The following is a 26,348-nucleotide window of genomic DNA, read 5'->3' as shown; positions in this document are numbered from 1 at the left end:
TATTTTTACCTTAAACCTTGATACTGTTATTTTTTAATTTCATTTAAGGATTATTTTATTAAGATGTTGGCGCGTCAACAGCTTAATAAATCACATGAAAAAGCTATTCACATTCACACTTATGTTTTAAAAGGGGTTCGAATTTATTAGCGGACACTGAAAATAAATTACAAAACACTTTACAAAGTTGCCTGAACAGAGTTTACTTGTGAATTGCATATTTCTTAATAGCTTGGCATTCGTTTTGTTTTTTACTTCTGTGACTCCAGTACTAAATAAAGAAAACAACTCGAAAAAGTGAGATGAAAAACTGCTGATCGTTCGCGGAGACATAAGTCTGGCGCACGCAAATGGATGCGTCTGGCGGCGTGTCTCGTATGGCAGCCGCACATCATAATTGTCATATAATACTTTGTCCATATTTATTTATAGAGTTCTTTAATTCATTTGTGTAAAGTGAAGTTTTTTAACTTTTAGTTATTCGAATCTTGTTAGGTTCTGCTGCTTTTCTTTCGTTTCATCAACACACATTTCAATGCAAATTTTAACACTTTTCATGTTCTATTCTTCTCGAGTTGCAGAAATAGCTCGGAGATATATTTGTACATACATACATATGTATCTATGTATATCCAAGACGCAAATGCATTAAATGCACTCACTCTTTTAGATTTCAGTAACACCTTCAGCTAATAACACAAAGAAGGATTTCTTTCAGACCCAGAACAGCGGGTGTTCTCTAACTAATGTCATTCATAAAATAAACACCAAAGCAATTAATCTCGACATTCGATTCTACTTATGTACATACGTGTTAGAAATCTATGAATGTATTTGCATTAGGGTGGTCCGAAAATGCATGTGAAAAAGTAAAGTCGGAATTTGTATGCTTTCACCCCCTAGGATTGTTCTATATCGAAAAAAATCTACCCCAATATTTTTTAGTTTGAAATCAAAAACTATTTAGAGGTCGCTCAAGCGCTCAAAGCCACTTTTCGCAGAAATGGTATGGAATTCTTTATATATTTTATAGGTCCGCCAAAACCCCCAGAAAATGCCAGAAAATGTAACGGGGGGGGTTAAATAAAAAATCTTTAATATTAAAAAAATGGTGAACCAGAGTTTTTTGATCGAAATATATTGATTTTCAAGAATTCTATACCATTTCTACGAAAAGTTCAATTTCTCCATATAAAATACATGGGCAACTTTGAGCACTTTGAGCGACCTCAAAATATTTATTAATTTCAAAATAAAAGAATAAGGTAAAATTTTTTCGATATAGAAAAATCCTAGGAGGTGAGAGCATTAAAATTCCGACTTTACTTATTTTGGACCACCCTAATGTGCATGCACGTACCCATATTGTACACGCTCAGTACTTCAACGGTCATAGCCCATCACATGTAACAATACAATCTTGAGACCATGTGGCCCTCCTTGGGATACACCAAATATTTAGTAAGGAAAGTCAAAAAAGAGTCAAGCACTTCAATTATTGTTCATTGTCAAACTCAAGTGGCGTGTACATTACTCTTAACATCCCGCTGCATAAGACGTTGAAGGCGAAAGAGAGCAAAGTTGAAAAATATAATCTACCTGCACAGCGCGCATGGTTTTAGACCACGCTCCAAAGCCAACTTATCAATAGAGCTAGCACATAGTACGTACTTGGAATTATTGGTAAGGTAAAATTTGTATGAAAATGACACTTTATACAACTTTTTAAAACTACTTAGTTTTTTTATGAATAAGGCCATTGATGTTTTAGTTTTTGACATCTGCTTTCAAAATGACAAAAAGTAGCGCCTAAGTCGGGCAATGAAGCTTAGATACATGGATAGGTATAACGGATACACACTTGGGTCTATTGTGCCCTCAAAACTCACCACAGGACCCCGTGTAGCTTTAAAGCCATAATGAAACTCAACAGTTTCAGAAGCGAAATGGAGTGAACTTTCTCGTGGCCACAGCTCCCCTAAAAACTTTGAATAAAACAATAAATAAACTAGAAATTCAAGCACTCTGGTATTTCGAGAACTAAAGATTTCTTAAAAAAAATGTAGGGCTACTAAATTTGAGGTATCGAATTAAATGCTACAAAAAATAAAATAAGCAATTTACGAAAATATTGAGACAGAACTTATTAAAACAAAATGTGATTTAAATGCTGAAATTGATAAAGTCAATTTTTGTTTATTTAAGAATAATTTAAAAGGTTTATGCTATTTTGTTTTAAATGAATTATTTTTTTCTTATTTTTTGGTTGAAAATATAGTTTTTTCCGAAAATTTTGAGTTTTTTAAAAAATTTCTGGCAACACCGGTCACCACAGTCTTTCAAAAGACAATAGTCGAAAGACTAACTGAAAGAGGTGCCAACGAGGAGGTCTTAGCGTTATTCTCTTTGTCTTTTAAAACATTTATTTTCTTTTTAAAACAATAAAAACTAAAAATTAAAAGAAAATCAAATTAAAAAAGAAAAAAACGCTAGAAAACAATTTTTTAAATGCATAAGTTTCTAAAAATTTAATTAAATAGGTATATGTTTTTTTTAACAAGAAAATCTAAAAATTAAAAGAAAATTAAATAAAAAGAAAAGAAAAAACTGATTAAAGAAACGAAACAAGTTCTTAAACATTAAATGAAATTTAGAAATATATATACATTTTTAAATAATATATTTTGAAAATTAAAATTAAATTAAATTAAAAAAAAATGTTATTAAATAATTTTATAAAATAAAATAAGCTTCTAAAAATTAAATGAAATTAAAAATAATTCCTGTTAAAACAATAAAAAATAAATTCAAAACAACTTTAAATTTAAAAAATTTAAATGGAATAAGATAATAAATTAAATGAAATTAAGAATAATTTTTGCTTTTTAAAACAATAACATCTAAAAGAAAATTAAATCAAACAAAGTAAAAAGTATAGGTTTCTAAAAATTAAAAAAAAAACTATTTTAAATGCAGTAATACTTAAAATTAAAATAAAAATTAGAAAAAGAAAAAAATAAAAATTAAAGCATAAACAAGTTTCTAAAAATTCAAGTAAGTTAAAAAATTTATATTTTTTCTTTCTATGCCAATTAAATATACAAATAAAAAGAAAATGTAATTAAAACAAAAAATAAACCAAAATTCCGCTGCCCGATAACTCGAACTCGGGTCTCTCGAATAGCACGCCAGCGCTTTGCTCACTCGCCCATTGCGGCTGTTAGAGCTTTTTACCGGGAAACTTGGCAAGGGAGCTTTTTTTGTAAGAATTTCTTGCCAGAATAAACAAAATCTTTCAAACTATTTTGCCTACTGTCCTTATATTGTCTTACAAACGGCTTTCCACCATTTTACCTAGAATTGAACTGTTGATGTGCGTTTAAGAATTTATGTATAGATTTAGGCATGTAGTTATACCGATCTTTGTATTGATAGTAAACACCTAAGCGCGAAGAACAAAAAACTTCCTAACCTTCCAAATTATAAAGGCACAAAAAATTAATGAGCATTCCTTTTTTTCTTGCAATCTATGCAAAAGCTCTATATGTATAAGCCGAAATTCCGGCCGGCTCATGGAATTATTGGCATTATCTTATTGCAAACTACTACATATTGACAACTTTACGCCATCATTAGATTATTCCCTCTCGGTGTTTTATGAAATTTCCTTAAGGACATATGCTAAAAGTGAACGAACGCCATTTTCGAAGTATTCGGGGACACTCAGTGCATTGAGTGAAAAGTTGCAAAAACAAATGTTTTTTTTCGTCAGCGTTGCGTAATTTCATTAATTTTAAGTGGTTTTAGTTTGGATACGCGAAATCTTGTAATAACATTTTTGCAAAAACTTGCTTGAAGAAAATGAGTATGAAAGTTTTTTATTCCCTTTTGTAAAATTTGAAAACCTGAACTTAGCGATTTTTGACTTTAAGCCAGCGATATATTTTTCGCACTACTTACCCGGTAATAGTACATGCTGCGGCTGGAAAGTACTTGGTACTCCTAATGCATCGGCATTGCCAATGAAAAATGTTCCACCCTCCATACTTTGTACCTCCGCTAATTTTGCCATCAATTTTGTTGATAATTCTTCAACATCTGAAAGAGAAAAAGATGATAAATTAAGAAATAGGTAATCAATGATTGTAACATTGGTAGAGAAAGATTCTCTTATCCAAATAGCGCTTCAAGACAATACTTTTATGCAATGTTGGTATAAGTTAATTTCTGTCAGATTTTTTACTGGATTGGGTGGTATTTTAACTGGTAGCTTTTCAGTCCTTTTCGTGGCCTTTCATGATTCTTTAGCAAAAAAAAAATGTTCAACCAAACGAATAGAGTATGAAAAATATAGAATAATCTTCAAAGACCCTTCTTCTTGGTATTTAATAATCAACACTTCTGTATGTGGCATTGAAGAAGTTAAAAAAAAAATATATGAGCATATATTTTTATCCCTAAAAATAAAAACCACAAGCAAAAACACATGTCTTGCAGTAAGCTAAGGAGCCTTTACAAGTAAACTACCAAAAATGAAAACAGATTTTCGGTATTACGCTTAACTTCATGCTGCCGATTTGCATAGAAACTTAATTTGCAACATGTGGCAATGCAAAATGAGGCTAAAAGGGAGAGAATAACCCAAGCAGTTTCGTTCAAATTTAAAACCAGAAGAAATATGTAGACTAGATACACACTCGTACGATTTTGGAAAGAACCTAAATGTGTTTTGAAGCTGCGTAGTACAATTTTTCTTTAATGTTACTAAACTTTTTTTCGCTGGTGTTTACGTTTTCTGATTAAAATCATTTGTGTCTAACGCGCAGCGAACTATAAACACTTCTTGGAAGTAAAGTACATAAAAATAACACAATCTTAGACGGAACAAATTATTTAAAATTAAATTTAAATTTATTATTTTTCGTTTTTTTTTCTTTTGTGCTTTTGAGCAACAATTTGTTTATAAACGCTGCCAATGGCTAAGATATTCTTTGTGAGGTGAAAATTGAAATGAAACAGCAGCCGAGAGTGTGCCAAGAGAGGCAGGTGGGTAGTGGGCGTGTTGGTGCTATTAGTTTTTGGCGTATTGCCGGTTCGAGCGATAGATTGGCACACGCTGAAAGAAAACCATGTCAAAATTATGGAGTTAAGCTTTATGTACATATGTACATATGTAAAGCTCTCACAATATTTTAGTGAAAAGGGGTGGACGAGGTTCATTATAAAGTTTAGAGAGTTCAGAAAAAAAATGCATATATCGTCCCGTTTCTGCCTTAACCTTTAGAGAGTGTAAGAAAAAATGCTTAATTTCTTCCCTTAGAATACAACAAACGTATTTTTTACTTAATATTTCGGGTTCCACTAACAGTAGTAAGCACCCTCATTAAGTCTTTGTTCTATTTTGAAATAGTGTGACGCTTAAACAGCTGTTATAAATGGTAATATTAGTTTTCCCAAAAATTGTAGATACGTGGTTAAGGCAGAAACGGGACGATATTCTCATGCATGTGATGGAAAGCATAAATTCTGTATCGCTAATTTTTTGAAAATGGCATCTATGACTTTTGCAAGGCCTCGTCCTCAGACATGACGCTCAACAGGGGAGATATCCCCGTTAAACCAATTCTACAATGAAATCTACACTGCCCAAATACGATGAAATGTGAATATTTTCAGCAGGAACCATAAAGTATTTTCGCCCCACTTTTGTAGTAGATTTGATAATAATTCCATTAAAATTTTCGTTTCTTTTGAAAATAGTGATCTATTTTTTAAAAAAATTCTTCGCTCTAAATTATACACATTCTATATCAAAGTCGCTTCTTTTCATAGAAAAGAGTCGACGGCTTTGTGCTTGCCTTGGGCTATGCCAGCACGCATATACTGTACATTTGGGTGGTCCAAAAAACCCTTTGAAATTTTAAGCCTTCACCCTCTGAAATTTTTTTAAATGGAAAAAAGAATAGCTATAAATTTTTCTTAAAGAAAATTATATTTAGAACTGCCTGAAATCCCACGAAGTTTTCCATGTATTTTATATGGGGAAAATCTCTTTTTCGTAGAAACGGTATATCAAATTTGAAAAGCAATATGTTTCGATCGGGAAACTCTGTTTCTCTTTAGGAGACTTCCATTAACAATACTCAGTTGTTTATTTTACCATTTTTTAACACTAACCATTTTTTATACAACTCCCACAAACCTCAAAAAATGCAATGGGAGACCCCCTAAAAATATTTAGCATTAAAAAATGGTAAAATAAACAATTGAGTTTTACTATTGAAAATCTCCCGGAGAGAAATAGAGTAAAAATATTGATTTTCAAGAATTATATACCATATATAATATATGTACACGGAAATCTTCATGGGCTTTGAGATAGTTTTAAATAAAATTTTGTTTTAAATAAAAAAGGCTGTTCTTTTTTCCATTAAGAGAAATCCTAGGGAGTGAGAGCTTAACATTTTAATATTTTTTATTTTGGGCCACCCTAATGTAGTATACAGTTAAAAAAGTAGGCGCGCCACAGCTGCTTCTTATTTTTGAAGCTCATTAAACTAGCATTTATTTATACTGTTGAACAGTCTTTTCCTCTATGGTACTTTTTCATTTCCATACAATTTTTAACCGACTTCCAAAAAAGGTGGAGGTTATCAGTTCGTCGGAATATTTTTTTTTTTATGATGTTACCGCATAACTTTGGACCACGTCAACCGATTTCGATAATTCTTTTTGCATCGGAAAGGTAGTGTCTCAGAGGTGGTCCCATACTACTCTGGTTGAGATCCGATCAGTGGATCATGAGATATATATATATATATATTTTTTTTTTTATATGGGAGTTGAAGTCGTTTTTTTTTGCTAAAAATTACTTGTTATATGCAAAAGTTGGCGTTAATGCAACCCTCGAAGCAAACAAGTGACTGTGTCTATTTCAAGAAAATTTTATTTCCATAAGTGCATACATAAATGCCGATTGATGGTGAACAAAAAGGAAGGCATATGTATTCAGAAATTTTTGCAAAAAAAAACGACAATAACAGTAACAATATCGTCAATAAGAGCTAATTATAATATCCTGAAAGTGCTTAAAAATACAGATGCTTATGCTATCCGCTACACTACATTACATTTAACTGTTAAAAATTAAAACTGTTTAAATTTTGTGTTTTTTATTTTCTCATTTAATTTAATTTAAATACCCGTACTTAGGTGTTATCCTGATACCACTTTTTCCTACAGGGAATACACTCATATCCGAAAAATTTTGTATTTAAAAGTATCTACATACATATTTACATATGCATATGTTCTGTATATTACTACAATTTCGCGATTTAATTGAGGCCTTGTGATTTTAAAAATATTTTGCGCTTCGATATACCAGTTGCCGATGCTTTTATTTTCCCCCATCTAGAGGTGTTGAGAGGAAATCGCAATCAAAAATATGCAAAGTGTGAATATTGGACAGTAAACATTCGGCAGAAATACATAAATAGGATGTGCCAAAAGTACAAATAAAGTATAAATATATATACATATGTATGTGTGAAAGTGTGCGCCCATTTCGAAGGGGTGGCACAAAAGATTCGCTTACATTTTGAAAACCAATAAAAAATATTGCTGTGGCATGAAAACATTTAATTTTATTTTAAAACGTTTCTTTTTGCTTAGAAATCAATGACCTTCAAGTATGATGAACTTTTCGTCTCAATAATTGACTCCACGCAATAGTCCAACATTCATCAAAATCCAATAAAAAAATGAAACCGTCAAAACTAATTAATTTGTCGGCAAAATCGCTCAGGTGGTTACAGTTCCGCTTAAGAAGTGGAATTTTAAGACAATATTTTTTCCTGAGCAGTTTAATAAATTCTCTACCTCTCCGAGGCTCTTTTTCGAAATCAGTGCGTTGTTAAAAATGTAGAGAAAATTTCTGTGCATTGGTTGTTTTGGTTCACCCCTTTTCACAGTAAGCAATTTCACATGGAATTCATATCGCATTAAAATATACTCGCACTTATTTACATATAGTACATACAAATATGCAAATCCATGCATATGTATCTAAGTATGTGCATTAGGGTGGTCCTTAAAAATGTAAACATCTAAATTTTGTATCGGGCACCTCTTTATTTTGTTCTAGTAAAAAATATAACATCCATGAAAATTTCAAAACTTTTTCAACACATATTAAAGGTTGCTACCAGGGTTTGAAAAAGTTTTACTTTTACTTCAAATCTGATAAATATGGCATATTATTGGAACTTATTCATATAAATAAAAAAAAAAAATTATATTCAACAATTTTTATTGAGCTCGAGGCCGTTTTTAATGAAAAACTTATTGTGGAAAAGCAACAATAATTGAAAAAATGGTACTGTGCTAAGTTAAGTAGGCAACTGGCTGAGTCAGTGGGATCGTCGGTTCGAAGCCTACTGAAAGAAGTCTGATGAGGAAATGTGGTGATTTCCGAAATAGCTATCACTTCTACCATTTTTTCAATTATTGTTGCTTTTCCACAATAAGTTTTTCATTAAAAACGGCCTCGAGCTCAATAAAAATTGTTGAATATTATTGTTATAAGGCCATAAAATAACAAAAACAAATAAAACAAATTATTTATTGCTGGTCAAAGTTAAAATTTTGTGAAATTTTGCGATAAAAAAAAATTCAAACCATGGCAGCGACCCCTATACATATGCATTTTTTTATTTTAAATTTTCGTGGATGTCTTTAATTTTTACCATAGAACAAAGTAAATGGATGCCCCATGCTGTTGATATTTTATTGACCACCCTAATGTGCATACATTTTGGTATTTTAAGTGCTGGCATGCATTACAATGGCATTTTCCAAGTTGAAGGAAACCATTTGTTGCATCATGAAAATGTCGTCAGCAAATTGTTGGCATTCACACCATGTTCACTTATTAATTATTGCACTTAAAATTGGAGGTTAAAAAAATTTTATTGCAAAAATTACACGATTGCTAAATTTAGATCAGTAAAGAATGCAGGAAATTATATGCACGTATGTTCTTTTAATATCGAGATTTCATACACGAAATTATTCGCCTGCGAGGAACCTCTTCCAAACTGAATTGAGGAGGAAATCATTTTTTTATGTCTAGTGCCGGGCGATCGATAAAATGTTGCCATGTGATTTGTTCAAGAATGCAATCATCATATATATATATATATATATATGTACATAAATTCAGTGATCGAAAATTTATAGCCGATCCACATTTTGACAAGTTTTAATATATGATTTTTGTTTTTATTTAATTTTGGTATTTTGTTTATAAAAATATAGTTAATTCTTTAACAAAACCTGTGTAGATCCAAATTTCAAATTCTATGAAATATTTAAAAAAAAAAAATGCAACAGCTTTCGTAAAAATTTCGAGCTTTTTTAATTAGATTTCTTAGAAAGATTCTGAGTATGCAGCTTTGTAGCCTATTCAATAGTAAAGTACAAATTTCAAATGGCTAAAAATTACCGTTCATTTTTTCCAAATTTTTTTGTCCCATTTGCTTCTATATAACACAATTTATTTTTATATGGAAGAAAACCGTAACATCTTAGACAAAAAAAATGACCAACAAAATCGACTGTAATTTTTAGCCATTTTAAACTTATACTTTGCTGTACTAGAATTCAATGGGCTACAAAACTCCATACTCAGAATATTTTTAGGAAATCTAATTAAAAAGGCTCGACATTTTTACGAAAGTTTGTTGAATTTTTTTTTATATTGAACTTGGATTTACACGGGTTTTGTTAAAGAATTGACTATATTTTTGTAAAAAAATAATCAAAATTAAATAACAACAAAAATAATATGTTAAAATGTGGAGCGGCTTTAATTTTTTCAACCACTGTATATGCAAGTAACCACTCTCATCTGTTCGGCGCGTTCATTTCATATGAGTGCGTGCACCTATATACTCCCACTTATGTACGTATGCATATGCGTGCTATGCCTTTTTTGTATGTTGAATGCAATGAGCATTTCCTTAATTGCATACACTCAAGTGGTTTACTTGTGTCGGTACAATCAAGCTGACAATATTTTCATCAGCACCTCATTGACGCAACGACGTCATCAACGTCAACGTCATCGTTCGCGCATCGACGGCATTATCATAATGATGCTCACTTTATGACAAGCGTAAATTCCATGCCACCAAATGGGATTACAACTTCCGCAAACGCCTTCCAATAGACTATACAAACATACATACATGCATAGATTCATACCACTGAGGTGAGTTTTGTAGTTTCTATTTTTATGCCGATTTTTTTTAGTGTTTAGCTTTTTTTTTGTTTCTGTTGTACAAAGTTTTCGAAACTGTTTCTAAAGTGGCACATGATGTATGATCCACAGGCGTTCACAGTGACGCGCCACTTGATCGAATATCGCAACGCCTACATTTACGCCTACGCCAACCTCTCAATGGAAGCCACCGCAAGTGGTGGTGTGTTTATTGAAAAATGTTTGAACAGCACATTGGTGACAGTATTGGCATTTTTCTTTTCTTTTTGTTTCCTCTTTATAATTTTGTGGGCTCGCACTTTGCACTTATAATTTCTTTCAATCATTCCCATTGATCCGGCCGTTAACCGGAAGCCGTGTTCTTTTTATGTTTGCTTGTGGTTTTACTAGTTCCGCTTGTCGGCTGCTTTTTGATTTTGTTTACACTTATGTTTGATTCAATATAATATTTGCCCTTGAGTTTCCTTTTTGTTTCCATTGCTAATTTCTCATTTTCACTTGCTTTGAAGTAAGTGTTTGGTATTTCTTTGAGTTTACGACTGCTTTAAATCATAGACCGCAAACGTCCGTTTGGCAGTTGTTCGACTAATTATTTGTCATTTCTAATACCGCTCTTGCACTTCTATTACCTCAAATGCGCACTGAGAATTCATTGAATTTCTGTTGTAATTTGTTGGTAGCTATTTTCGGTTGTTGCCTTTTCCGTTGTATTGTTGCTATTGAGAGTGCGTTTGTAAAGCAGCTATGATTTCCGGTAGCTGGTATGACTTTTTCATGTAAATATTTAAAAATTTTATATTTAGTATTTCAGTCACGAACACAAAAGGTCGCGAGCGAGTAATCGGTTGTGTTGAAGTCGCACGCCGAATGTTAAAGCCACAAGGGCCGTGTGGTCCTGCTGAAGACTTTTTTGTAAAACATGATGTTTAAACTCTTGGTCAATGTGACCAGATGATCATAAAAACCAAAGCTAAATTGACTTTGAAAAATGTCATACTTCCCCGATGAAAAATTATTTCAGTATAGATATTCACAAATAATTTTCTAAGAACCTACTTACAGGCTTATATAAAAATTTGGGATTCCGGTTAATTTTTTCATGATCGTATGATCGGAACTAAACCTAATTAGTCATGGACCATCTTTGAAGTACCACCTTTCCGATAAAAGTATCTAGTATCGAAAACTGTTCTCGCGTTCAAATTTAAACAGAAGATAAAAAAATTTTAAAAATTTCTACAAATTGATAACTTTCTTCTGTTTTTGAAGTCGGTTAGTAACTAAAAACCTTTTTACCAACTTGTCATTGTCAGGTTCAGCGAAAGCGTTTTCCTTTTAATACATTTTTGAGTCCTTCCCATCAAAATGCAAATTAAATTCTATCAGACAAATAACGTATACAGAATATTTGAGTAATAGAAATTCGAAAATGGTCTCTAAAACGAGAGAAAAATGATTGTTTTCTACATCAGAGTGTATTGGTAGTACCCTGACAAATCAAATTATAGACAAAGACAGTGTAAAGAAAATTTCTTCGTCCAACAAATTTGTTTGAAAAAAGAAACAAGAACAACAATTAGTCAATCTTTACTGAGTCCCGGGACACGTCTTCACAAGTAGAGAATATTCCCAGAGCAGCTAACTAGGAACAAGGTGGACCAATCTACACACCTGAGTTGTATAGCGTTCACTCTGCCCACTACTCGATGAAGAAAGAGCACGGAGCTTATTAAAGCTCTTAAAGCCAAAGTATAGGCTTTTCACAAGAATGCGGGGCACTGGATCATTGTGAAAATGGCCGCCAGGTTCGAAGTCCTGCATAACGATTTCTGCAGAAGCTGTAAATATGAAGAAGAGAGTACTTCGTACACCGGGGAAAACGCCTCAACTTTCCAGTGAACTACTTCTTCGTGAGCTTAGACATTTTAAAGGGTCTGATAGGATTCACAAGAAGAAGTAGTGGTTAAAATACCTGTTGGGATAAGTGAGGGCACCCCTCTTCAGGGCATCATAATGAGCTTATGCAGCCTCCGAGTGTACTACATATTAACAGAGCTGGTCATATAAACTAACCTAACCTACGGGGAAATACTCTGATTTTCTGTAAGCATAAAAACACCCTCCGGAAGTAAATCTAGCATTAAAAAGATTTATGTATCGAAAACGCGAGATATTTTCTGGAAAATGTTTACCTTATGATATTGAAGATTTATCTTCTGTCCTGGACTATTTTATGGGACATTTATTACAAACATCAGGTAAATTTGTATGCATTTTGGAATAACAAGATATGAATTTTTACTGTTGACAGTTCACCCAAAAGATTTATGGAGCATGCTTCAAAAATTCTCAAATGAATAAAACTGAAAAATGACTCAAGTAAAAGCTCTTCATCATTTTCATTGGCCAACTACATAACATCAATCACCATCTATGGCTTCCACTTGTTGCAAACAAAATAGGAAATTAAAAAAAAAATAATAATCAACAAAAATATTGGCTGCCCTATAAATACAATCTAATTTATATACTTTTCAACGCCATGTTTTAGCGCCCATAGTGTGTGAAATGCGACCTCCGACTTCCTGAACACCCCACAAGTGTGAGGGTACGTGCGCCTGTACAACCTCATGAAAATGGGGGCACGCGTGTTTGTTTTCGAATTTCTAAAATTAATTTAAAAAATTTTCGAAATTTTAATTCACAATTCTGCACATTGTTGTGTGAAATAAAACAAAAACCAGCAGACAAAAAACATACAGTGTATGTATTCTCTGTTGTTGTTGTTGTTTATACGCTCAAATTATGTTATTCACTTGCGCATAAACATCAGCATATGTATGCACTTAAACCACATAAACTCAATCGAGAACAGCCCGCCGGTTCAGCAGATGATCTTGTTAGATCCGAAATGAACCAACTACAAATCAAAACAGCACATAAATTTCAAAACCGATAAAATGTGGAAAAAATTAGCTATAGAAGCGATATGTATGCGCCATCAGATAGAGGAAAAATGTAGTAGAGGTGTTTAAATGAAGACCCCAAAGTATTTTTTTTTTAAAATCGCTAATCTTTTTCTTTTGGCTTTTTTTCTAATGCTTTAGAAATAATTTTTCTTTTTTTGCTTTCTATTGTAAAAATCACTGCTGAATAAGAATTATTAGTTTTAGTGGGTGGAAGTGTTGCGCACCATTCATCTTTCAGCTGCCAACACGCTACTATGTCCATACGTACGAGTATGCTCCATGCTCCAGAAACTTTGTGGCAAGTGTGTGGGAGCAGTGGAGAGTGGCTCCAGGCAAGTTCTCCTACATAAAAATCCACACACACACATTCGCTGGCACTTCGTAAATCCAGGCAACTGAATTCGCCATATAACTGCAGAGCAGAACGAGAACGAGGAATAGCAGCAAAATAGAGAGAATTAAAGCGTAAATTGGTGAAAGCAGAGCGGCAAAAACACCAACGGGGCTAAGCAAAATAATTTTACAATTTTAATGAACTACAAAATGTATGTACATATTTATATAGGTACCTTAAAAAATAAGAGGAAGAAAAATGTTTTGTATGTATGTACAAAAAATAACAAAAAAAGCTAACGCGAGCATTTGCTTGATCGCAGGTTTTCAGCAAAAAATCAACAACTTTTTCTCGCCTTGTAGACTCGATCATCGCTTGAAAGCACAAGAGTTCATATTTATTTATGAACTGCCAATGGAAGCTGTGGAGCTGTGTAGCTGTGCCGAAGGCTATGTGTGCTGTTGAAACTCACAGTGGCAGTAGGAACAGCAGTAGCCACTTTTGCGGCAGATGCTGATGCGCAGTTTCTTACAAATTTGTTTACATTTCTAAGGTGAAGCTTCTTCATATTCCCCGTGTTTTCTTTTGCAAGTCACTAAGGTGAGGTTTGGTCGTGCGCAAATGGTTTTGTATGTGCATAGATGTGTACAATTTTTTGTACAGCACAGTATAGTTTTGAACTCTAGAAACAAAAAAAAACCCAAGAAATAAAAATTTTTGCAGTAGTTGAAGCAAAGCATCTGCCAAATCTCATTGAAACAATATTATTTACGCTGCTGATTTGCTGCTACCCGCTGGTGGATTAACATCAGATCACCAGATATACATATGGAATGGAAAATACATCTAACTTACGAGAAGATCGCTTACTAAATAGTTAAAAACTTCGAAAAACCTCTCCTTATTTTTCGAAGAATTATTTTGTACAAATTTTACAGCTTCTGTTATTAAGTTTCATTTAAATATTTAGGAAATTAAAAATTCTATTTGTTCAATCTTTCCATCTCACCGAAAGCCTTTACCCATACCTTACGAAGACCAGCTTGGCTGGGGCCAGTTATACAGCTCAGTCGCGTGCGGAGTCCTTCGGATAGCGGTCGACCAAGCTGCTCAGGCATACTCGAATAAAGCCACTCGTAAGACCAATTAATGTTATTCTTCTTCTTCTTATTTGGCACTGTAACCGCCTAAGCAATTTTGGCCGATTTCAACAAAGCACGCCAGTCGTTTCTTTTCTGTGCCAACTGACGCCAATTGGAAATGCCAAGTGTAGCCAAGTCTATCGCAGTGGGGACCTCCCTCTTCCTCTGCTACCACCAGCGGGTTCCGAGTTGAATACTCGGTCTTTGTTGAACTCGGCCAAGCTCGCTTAGGCGGTTACAGCGCCAAATTTGAAAGAGAAGAAGTGCCACCCACACCAATTAGAGGATCTTTGCCTAAAAGTATGCGTTCTAAATCCTTTAAAAACGAAAATTTTCTTTAAAAAATCTGTCCTTCAATATCCGTTAAGAGCTAAACACATTGGTATGCTTATCGAATTTTGCAACAAAAAAAAATCGTTTACGTTTTAGAGCACCCTAATGTGTGTGTGCATACATATAAACAGCGTTTCTACCTTTTTTGTAAAAATACTTCTGTTTTTTTTTTTTATTAGTAAAGCCGCCAAGTTTTATGATGCGTTTTTAACCACATAGGCATTAGACTAAGGCGCAGGGTTGCCATAAGAGACACTTGGAAATTGGAATTTATAAAAGTGTTTTTAATTCTATTACCTAGAAAAGAAGTTGGAGGCAATTAATTACTGTTTCAGAGATAACCAAATAACGAATGTACAGATTTGTCTGAATAGGATACGATTACGGCGTTTTCTTTTCAACCCACAGCAAGAGAGGGCAACACTTTTTGTAGAAGAAAAAAATAGAATTAGGCCCAGAGCTAAAGTGCACCAGTTCAAGAGCCAGCTCTGAAGATAAGACTATGCTGGCAGCCTCATACATAAGTTCAAATTTGCTTCTATTGGCAGCAAAATTTGGGCTTTCTCGCAACCTATCGTACTTTTTCGGCCATACATAACTCGCAAAAGATATTTCGAATCGCTCTATTAGCACGAGGGCTTCATTTGTGGCCAATATATATTAATGGATATTGCGCTTATATATTTCCATAATGGATAATAAGTATGTATGTAAAGTTATTACGAGTTATCTCAAATTAGTGGATTCTTAACCTAAAACTTTACACACAAAAATATAAAAAATATTGCGAGCGCAAATTCTCGACCTTAAAAAATATCACTCTAAAGTGCCTTCATCCAAAGAAAAATCCACCAAAGCGCAGAATTTTTATTCACGAGGAAGGTACTTAGCTGCAAAATACATGGCAACCCTTTACCTAAGCAAATACTTAATTTTTTTTATGGTCACTAGAACGGTTGTGCTATTTTATTTTAAAATTTTTTTATAGCCAAATCTTTTCCCCCTATTGCTTTGTCGGATAAGCCTTTTTGTGTGCTTCAGGGAATAACAACTGTTGAAAACTATAGACAGCAGCTATGATATATTCACTGAAGACGTGCTTTTTACAGGCACCCGAGACACATTCTGCTTCGCTAGAAAAGCACAGAAGGCATTGCCAAGTTGTATGGCTCATTGAAAGCCACAAAATATTATTTAGTGCCTGCTAAAGTGGCAGTAGACCGTGAGTAAGAAATTTATGTGAATAAATAGTAGAGAGAGCAGGCATATTCTTTGTGATTTACTCGAAAATTCAAGCGAAAATCATTGTCAAGGACGATTGGTGTTGGGTGGAACATAAATAATCGAAAGCAGACGAGTTTGCAACTTGACGAAAATGTAATTAAAATACAAAATAGAAAGATTTTAAGATTGAAGTACACGCAGCCATACTTAGACCTACATAAATATGTATGTAAGTATAGGTGTTAATGATTGAAAGCATGTATGAAAATAATACATAGAAACCCTAGAAGGGTTAATTTAAAAAGTGAGCTCATAAATAGAGTTCAAGAATATGAATAAGTTGATAATAATAATAATCCCAACAGTTTTACCCTCCATTCCCGCCCATCCGCACGAGGGACGCAGTCCGCATGACGTTCAGAACCATTATTTAAATTTTTTCGACGACTCACGAAAGGCAAGAGTTTGTTAAGTGTCGAAGTCTAAAACTGTTCAGCTAAAGAACTAAATTCATCAGCTGATTTTATGTCTTTATGCTAGTAATTGATTTATTGAGAGAGGACAGTATCGATTTCTTAATGCTGAAAAGCGGATCTGATATATCAAACGTGCTGGAATGAGAGTTAAAATCCTGGCCTAAGCAACGAGTAGCTCGTGTAATCCGAAATTAGTTTTACAAGTTTTCAAAAATAGGGGACAAAAGTGTCTTGATACACGAGAGGGAACATTAAGGCTAACTTCACCCAGAAGAAGCGGACTTGAAATTGAGCCTGTCAGTAATTTAACCATAAAAATTGTTCCAAGCATTTCCCTGCGGCTAACAAGCGTAGGCAGATTAATAAGTTTTAATCGGCTCATATAAGGCGGAAGGTTATATTGAGAACCCCAACGGAAATTTCTTAAAGCAAAAAGTAGGAATTGTTTTTGAATTGATTCTATTTTGTCTGAGTAAATTTGATACCTTGGATTCTCAACCATATTCCGTGAACCGTATTCCAGAATCGGTCTAACTAATGTTGTAAACAGGGTTTTAGTGATATAAGGGACACTTAATTCTTTTGACCATCATTTCACAAATGCAAGTAGACCTTAAGCCTTGTTGACTGTCACATTAATGTGGAGATTAAAATTAAGTTTAGGATCCATTGTGATACCCAGATCAACGAAATTGTATACCTATTCCAAGTTATGGGTATATTCCAATACTTTTTTGAAGCCCATGCGTCATAAGCCCAAACATTCAGACCATAATCTCAAAAAAATAAATATCGATTTAAAAGCTTGCTCACCAAACATTTACTGTCGAATCCAATTATTTGCAAAACTTGACCGCAAAAGCTGACGACTCATTAACCAATTAAGGGCCAACTGACAACTGTTCCAAAGAAAAGTTACAAGTGGTAGAGCAATCCCGTCATCGATGTTATTTAGTAAATTATACATGTAAAGTATAAACCTTACTTGTCTGGACATTTTTTGGCAGAAGGCAATTTAAACTGTAGTTTGGCATTTACCTACATAAGAACCCACATACTTATGTAGTTGGCTTCATAAGAAATCGAACACATTTTCCAGTAATGAGCGGTAATTCATAATTAACGCAGCCAAACGCTAAAGTTCCAATTAATAAACACACCCAAACAAAATATTTTCAGCAGTATACAAATTAATGCATACATAAATGTGCATATAATTACATACAAATACTCGTCGACAAATTCTTCAAACCCACCGCAGTTGAATTTCTACTTCGACCATTACGCTCACGTGCTTTCTTTACAACAACTTTGGCTTATACAGCAAGACACTTGTAGAAATCACAATTCGTATTCGAACTGATCGTTTTTTTGTTTTTTTCCCAAATTATTTGCGGAATTTCAAAGCCAAGTAAAGCCGTATTTTAAAATAAGAAAAAATTAAAACTCCAATAAGTCGGACCTATGGCACTCTCGAAGCATTGCTGTACATAAATAGTACTTATATGTAGGTGTTTGTATGCGCGTTACTCCTCCAATTCTCCGTAACTAATTTACTATGCTGAGCAAACAACGCGCTGTCATCCAAGGGCGCGTCAATGTGGGGCCAAGGAAGAACGTGATAGGCTGATTGTGAGTTGGGACGTTGGTTGGCAGGAGAATCGTACTGTAAATATTATGCTTGTAAATTTGCATTTGAGCTAAAGATACAATGCTTATTTGGCATTGAAGTCGCCGCCAACGTGGTGGCAAGTGGTTTTTCGGAGAAACTTCAGGTTAAGTCGTACGAATACAAAACCAAATTTTTCACTGTAAATGTGTATAGCTTGTGGAATTTTAGGGTTAGTGTTGGGGGAATCTGGGTCACAAGGGGAAAGTTAAAAAGTACTTCGTTAGAACAAATATGCCACACACATAGCGTGGATAGCTGGTAATGGGTTCTCTGCCTGACGTAGACTTCTCTCGCCAGGCGGTAATGCCTATATCTGCCTGCAAATCATGCCTTGAATCACACTTTTTCGAGAAGGCAACGAAAAGATGGTCGAGAGAACTCGCTTGAAGCACGACGCTACCAATCTAACCCAGCTTCAACAAGAAGAGGCCCGACTCACTCAGTGCTCTACCTAGGATAGGACTTCTAGAAGAATGTTACTGCCAACGACTTTTGCTGCAACTGTCGTCGTGAGGAAGTAACCGAAGGAATAAAGCACTATTTCTGTCACTGCCCTGCCCTAGCGAGTGCTAGAAGACGCTCGTTTCAACATTGTTACCTTGACTGTCTGGCGGTCTGAATAAACATTGAACTAATTAAACGGTACCGCAACGGACCTCCCCACGCTTAAATGCGCCTTCATGCGTGTAGATAAAGCCAGCAAACACACCCTATCCTTACCTACAGTATACAGCGCATGTTTGGGCTTAACAAGACGAAAATATTTCTTGTTTAATTATCCGATTCTCACTTAAATGAATACTTCCTACAAGGTTTCAATATATTTTGATGATATATATAGCCCGACCTAGATAGTAGCAAAAAAAAGGCTTTTACTACTTTTACTTTTAGCCAACTCGAAAGCTTGCTTAATGGTAGCGTTACGCCTGCATTTTGTGATAAGACCTGACCTCGTTACTTCGTCCGCTTCGCAATTGCACAAAATATGTTTATCATCCGCCACCCAATTCACCCGGAATAACTTTCTAAAGAACTAAAGGTGGCTTGGCTATCCATAGTTATTTAGTTAGTTAATTTTCGGGGTGTACTAGAAAAAGGGACACTGCGACCTAGAAGATCTTTTGTATCTTTTTAAAGGAGTCCCTAACCCAACGTGGCCAAGATACCCTCGGTTTGCCTAATAAATCCTAAAAGGGCCTTGGTAGACGAATTCCTAATAACAAAGGGTTCGGCCATAGAAGATTTAAAATAAATCAGTCCTTGTCTGGCTTAAGCCGGACAGTGACAGAAAATATGCTCCGTAGTTTCATCAGCCTCGAGGCAGAGTCGGCATTCCGACTCTGTGATCGCACCTATTCGGTGCAAGTGGAATCGCAATTGGTCGTGACATGTCAGGTACCCAGAAAGTAGCCTGATTTCATTTCTATTTGGTAGGACAATATCGTTTCTGTTAAAAAGGTAGCCGAAGAGCCTCGCCTGTCTAAGGCCACCCACTGCTCCCCAGTACTTACTGCGTTCCGAGTGTACCCACTCAGTCATTATGGCTCTCGAAGTGGACCAACTGAGACCACAGAATGGTTCAGGTACCGAAAAGTATATCCATACTGAATGCAGAACCAGCTCTGAGATGATAAGCCACCGTACCAGACCGACTCCTTTATTGTGGCTGTAAGTTCAACTTTAAATACGCTGCAATGGTCTGACAAGCGAAAACTCTTTCGCGCATACCCCACTTTCTACTGGGTTAATTTTGACCCTTCCGTAGGTATGTATTGTAGTAGTGTGCGAGTTGACAGGTGTCTGGAATTTTGGAATGACAAAATCTGGGCTCTTTTCATTTATTTAAAGGGAAAATTTAGTTCTATTTCCAGGGCATTAGTCGCAGTGGAGGGTAGTGCTCCAGTAGTTAGCATACATGCCGCCCTCGGTGCCTTTTAAAATCTTTCTCTAATAACTTGCCGATTTTTCTAAATACTCAATGTTTATATTTGATAGGAACGTGCTGATTGTTTCTAAGCTCAACAAACCTGTAACTCTAGGTATTGGTTGAGATTTTAATCGGTGAGAAGAGACCTCAGCATCTAGCCCCTCATATTTCAATCCTCTTCAGGAGCTCTCGTTTGTGCCGCATAAGAAATTTTCTTAGAAAATAGTAGAGATTTCTAAAAACGACATCGTTCAATTACTTCCAATCTTCTGCAGTGACTTTCAGGCAGAAATAGCTGATATCAAGGAAGCGGAAAAATGTGACATCAGTTAGGGAAGTTAGCATATACTACATCTGGCAGCCAGGCATCTATCAGAGCCCTGCAATGGGATTATAGAAATTGCTACGCTAAACTTCTATCGCTACAAAATGTACAACGCGAAAGCTGAAGGCCTTCTATATAAAATCATAAGCATTATTTCCTTGGAGGCGTTGTATATTTTTAGGCACAAACCCCCTGAACCGCGTCGGAGTATTTGCTAATCAGACTTGCTTGGGTGCAGGGCCACAGCGACACTGCGGGAAACTACGTGTCGGATGGATTGACAAGGAAAGGCACCCTTGAAACGTCACCACCGGATGGGGAACATCTAGGGATGCCTCTGTCTCCTGGTTCACTCTTGGACGGTTGGGTCTCATGTAAGCTGGGTAAAGGCAAGGACATGCGCAATTGCAAGTTGAAATTAGCCGCAGTCCTAGCTTCGCAATCGGCTCGCAGCGTTTTGCCGACTGAATAATGGCCTCCGTTAAATTTTCGTGGTATCACAAAGGACAATCTCTTAACTGTTCAACTGCGCCCTTGTCAGGGACAACCAATATGATCCGACCTTACCTGCCCTCTAATTAAGTAAATGGAGTAAATATAACTCAAGGTTTTATCTATCTTTGCAAGTGGGCCATGGCATCGAATGGTCATTTTAATCCTACTCCATCTATATATTTCTGTAAAAATTTCAAGGACATGAACGCTTCAAAAACACTACTATGATTAATAAAAAATTAATGCAAAAGCCTAGATGCATTGATTTTGTCGCCGGTCACGAAAAGATAACCAATCAATCCCTCTTTAGAGATAAAATCTTCTACACCTCTGTGCCCATAGGAGCATCAATACATGCATTAATACATACATATGTAAATATAGAAAGCCTGTTTGCTTACAAGTTTAGGCCACGACTTTCCGCTAACCTCAAAGACTTCTATGAACAATCCACAAAGATCAGTTGAGGGAACTTGCAAGGTAAAAGTCACAAAATAAACAAATAGTTGGCTGGTAAACAAACAACTGCAGAAACACCTAGGCAGGAGCATGTGACAGAAATTTTAAATACTCCTGCTTGCAATACAAGCGAACAACAACATTAAATACTATGTATGTATGCATGTTTGTATTTATACGCTTTGGCAAACAAGTTTCTCATATGCTGACACTAGCCGCTACTGTATGCCATTATCCACTCTAGCGTTAGCTGGGAATAAGTACGAGTGGAGTAAGTAGTTCTTTGCCAAAGATCAATGCTAAGATCGTTGTTAGCCATGGGCGAAGCAGAATAAAATCTTCAACAAACAAAGTAACAGCGAACGTGAATGGAATAAATTACAAGCGAATGCAGAAGGAATAATAGTAAGGAAGTTACGAAGAACTGCTAAGAGTAGTACGCGTAGTTGGCTATTGATGCAGTCTTATGAGGGGAATTGGTGTGTGCGGGAAAGAATAAAGTTCTGCACGTGCGCAGAGATCAGTGCCTAAGGATTCGAGGCATATGTACGAGTAACTTCTATATGCGCACTTATAGCATAGGCAGACGGCAACGTTAATACACACTAACGGCGAAGTTGATCAAATCAAAATTGTACCCTGACATACGATAGTATTGCGGTTAAGGGAACCGCGAGGGCGTGGGCTCGAATTTCATGAGCAGCAACATTTTTTTTTGGTTTCAAGTATTACTTGAATTTTTTTATGTAATTATAGCGATTGTGGACTTTTTTAATAAATGTAAGCTCTTACAAATTCAATCAACTTGAAATAGTTATGTGAAATAACATCAAAAAAAAAGTGAGTGGGAGTACACAGTTCTGAGCACTCCGCCGACCCAAACTCCTTGGCATTATTTGCTTATTTGTTTGCACAGAGAATGTAGAATACAGAGAACGAGCTTAACTAGTCTGCGCGTCTATTTCGCTGTTGTTGTTGTAGCGGCAGCTCAGCCCTGCCTAGATCGGTTTGTCCATCAAACGATGTTGCCAGGCTCAGCTAACGGGAGACCCAGAAAGTGCGCAACTTCCACAGGATCTGTCCATAGGGACAAGGGCGTTAGCTGGGTGGGGTTTTGGAGCCATGTGAAGAGGTGCCGTGCGCCTTGGGGTGACTCTTCGTGTGTCAGGCGCTCTTTGGGCACATCCAGAGCGAAACTGGACTAGTGTGGTGCGAGTCTCCCGAGGCAGACAAAGCTCTATCCCGATCAAAACGGCATTCACAGATCGGTAGTCGATATAGGTTTAGATCTGCTCTCAGTGAATGCTGTTTATAGCCTGTCGGAGCCAGAGGTTGTTTCATGAACCTCTGATAGTCGTCCTTCAGTTCGTATAGATATCTCCTGATGTGCCTTGGCGAGGGCTCAGCTGCGAGCGGGTGTCTGTTAGGGTGCCCGGGTCTGTGGCACCCTACTATCAACTGCTTCCAGAGCATTGTGTTATGCTCCTTAATGGGGAGCATCTGGGCCTCGTCGTGTAAGTGGTGTTGTGACGACATCAGAAGGCATCCAGTTGCGGTTCGGAGTTCCGTAATTTTGTTCAGTTTTGTAATCGAAAATTTCCGGGATCGTCATTAAGTTTTTAGAATGAATTCTATTACTTAATCCGGATCAACTGTAGTTAATTGCCGAGATAATTCGGAATTAACGAGTTGATCCGGATCAACGCTGCCATCTGTCTATGCTTTTAAATGATTATAAATTGTACGCATTTTGTGAGCATTGGTACTCTTATGCAATTTTTTTTAAGGCTTCTTTCCAGCAAGACGACTAAACTGCTCCATACGAAGTTGTTATCGTACAATATTTAATGTCAATAAATAAATTTGAAATTTTTACGACAGACTCCCCAGAGCGCAGGAAATACGCATTAGATATTGCCAATTTATGGTCAACATTAAATCAGCACAAAATTTGATTGCGGTTGCAGGTGTTAAAAGCAATAGTATCTGCCTTAGTGTATGCGAGTGTGAAGACGAAATAGTGAGCTGGCTATAATTTTATACACATCTACATGTGTATGAAAAAAGTTTCATGCGCCTATTATTAAGATCATAAATCGGTTTATTGAAATTTATTGGCCGTTATGAGGTGTGCCACTTCTCCTTTTCTGTTTTCCCCTGCCAAAAAATGAATATCTTTCACAAGACGGAATAGCGCTCTTAGGTGCCAGCGAAGCCCATAAAACTCTTTACACTCGGGAGCCTTTTAATTACGCATATTCATTTTTATATTGCTCATAATTTCCAAACACGCACTCACCTTGATCAAGACGACGCTCCATACGCCGCCATTGCCGCATGTGATGCACTAAAATGCCGGCTGCTATAATGAAAAAGAGCAAGCAGGCTAACACGGCCAAGAAGAGCGCCGTTGTCTGCCAACCCATCGGCAGTGTTCCATCTTGCAGTTGCTGTAACTCATCTTGTGTCAATTGTTCCTCAAAGTCCATGTCGCCGTCGTCCTTTCGGCGCTGCGGGAATAGAATAAGATAAGAAATTGTAAAGTAATGTAAAGACTTTACGGGGATAAAGGGTAAAGGAAATAAAATAATATTACTACCAGAAAATAGTTCTAACGTAAGTTGCTCCATACATTTTATAATTTTTGACTGACATTTTTTCTTGGACTTTTCTCCTATTTGGAATTCACCTAGGTAATATATAATTAAATATCAGCCACTTTGCCCAAAATATAAGAACTTGCAGTTTTAGGTCGACTTTTAGATAAACGCTCTTTGATGTTGATTGGGCTTAGAAACACCCATCACTTTGGCAACAGGAATAAATTGCACCCTAGTTGTTTGGTTAAACTGTCAAACTGATCGTCTAAATTACCGAAAACGAGTGGGAATAAACCTGCATTTGCGGCAAGGTCATGGGGAGGCCAACTATGGCACAAGTCTCCGGAGTTGAGGTGAGGGAGATCCTTGAAGAGAAGGGAGTGGTTGTTCCTCCAAGTGTCCCATAGTTTTGACTTAATTTTCTCTGAAATGAAGAGAAAGGAGGCGAAAAGCAGGCGGCAAAAATCCTCCAATGTAATTGAGGGCAGTAGTCCAACTGCTACAGCTGCGAAGCGATCATGGTTTACGAAATCTACATCCCCCAGAAACCAGTGGCCCATTGTGGGATTTAAGAGCACCGAAATCTATGTAGGAGGTGCACAGGAAAACAGCTGGGTTCGCAACAATATGGTCTTGTCAATTCTGTCTCCTTCTTCCATGACTAAAGTGGTGGGTCAAGGTATGGTCAGTTCTGCTATGTTTTTAGTGATCTATTTATTTTATATGTAGACGGAGGACCATTCTGCCCGAGAATCCCCACATAACAGCCATTGCATGAAGTCGCCTTTCTAAGACGAGGTTGACGAGTGCTAATCTTAGAATGTCCTCTCACTTTATAATGATCAAACCTGTGCAATTCTCCTGTTAGGTTGCTACTAGGCTGAGCTGCAGGAGCAAGAATAAGCGGAAGCTGTTATAGCCATAAAAGGCAGGGTGCTTATGGCCAAAATAAAATCCGGGGCAGCAGCTTTTCGAGTATATTTTTACTTTGATTTCTGATCCCCCGGGCTCGGACTTTTTAAAGGGCCTGAAATATCGGAGCTATAACTTGTTATTAGCAAGAAAACATTTGTTGTTAGAAAGAAAACATTGCGCATGCTTTCAATAACCATGTTTTTCATTATACATAGAAACAATAATTTTTCCATATTTCTGCGAGAAACTGCTTCTTCGTTGTAGGCTTTTATCATAAATAAATATATTCCTTTTCGTGTTAATTTTTTGTGACTCTATACATTAAAAAATCCGTAAAAGGAAATTCTCAATCGATTACATGCTTTTAAATTATTACAAATTGTGTATAGGGGCCCGTGATTTTTCAGTCCGGGGCCCGAGTTTTCTCTCGACGGCCCTAGTGCCGTGGATAGGGCTTGGCCAGCTCGTGCTGAGTCACATTCCTGCAGACTATTGGTTGAAGAGCAATTCGAGGAAACCATCAAAAAGGGCCGTCAAAATAAGTGCTTAGATGGACTCGGAGCGCTACCGCCTATCATGACACGGAGATTTAAATATCGTCACCTAAGGGTGAACAGGTGCCAAGTCCATTTTTTTGAAATTGTTCAGGAAACACAAAAAATCGATGTAGTTTCATATTACCTGCCATTCTGCATCAAAAACTAATTTAAAAAAAAAAATGTACTTGGGCCCCTTTTCACCTTAAGGTCAAACATTTATTTTATGTATTCTGATCTTTTCCGGATATTATGTACCCACATATTGCACAGGCATTCGATTTGTTCTGCCTGTGAGATGAGACTATCTGGAATGTATAAAGAAATGCAGGCATAGTGTGTCTCCGTGAAGTCGCAAACTTCTATAGGAGAAAATATTTATCTAAGTTTTAGCAGTAGGCTAAATATTCCGACTCTACTTAATCTGAAGCATAGCTTAGATCTTAGATAAGTGGACTAACTGTAGCGTGTTATGACACATCTATTGTTAAAGGCCCAACTTTTCTATTCAAATTTTTGTCACCGAATATCCAATGAAAATCCGACTTTAGATGAAAACGATATTAAAAAATAAAACGTATTTTGCCAGAAAAAAATAGTTTATTCCAAGAGTCAGTGAATTATTGAACTACGGGGGTAATTTTTGTTTAGGGGGCGTT

General features: G+C 36.0%; 1 protein-coding gene across 1 annotated transcript in view; it reads right to left on the bottom strand.

Moving 5' to 3' along the window:
* LOC118733639 overlaps nucleotides 1–26,348 on the bottom strand; it is a 66,268-nt gene that overhangs the window by 3,760 nt on the left and 36,160 nt on the right. Inside the window, exons 3-4 of the mRNA XM_036463132.1 lie at nucleotides 23,938–24,148; nucleotides 3,961–4,098 (exon numbers count right to left, since the gene is read on the bottom strand). Of these exons, the coding sequence (XP_036319025.1) occupies nucleotides 3,961–4,098; nucleotides 23,938–24,148 (349 nt within the window). The remainder of the gene's footprint in view (nucleotides 1–3,960; nucleotides 4,099–23,937; nucleotides 24,149–26,348) is intronic.

This window comes from Rhagoletis pomonella, unplaced genomic scaffold (genome assembly GCF_013731165.1).
Source record: "Rhagoletis pomonella isolate Grant_MI unplaced genomic scaffold, Rhpom_1.0 Rhpom_scaffold_00002, whole genome shotgun sequence".
Lineage (NCBI taxonomy): Eukaryota > Metazoa > Arthropoda > Insecta > Diptera > Tephritidae > Rhagoletis > Rhagoletis pomonella.
This window is presented reverse-complemented; position numbering and strand designations above follow the sequence as displayed.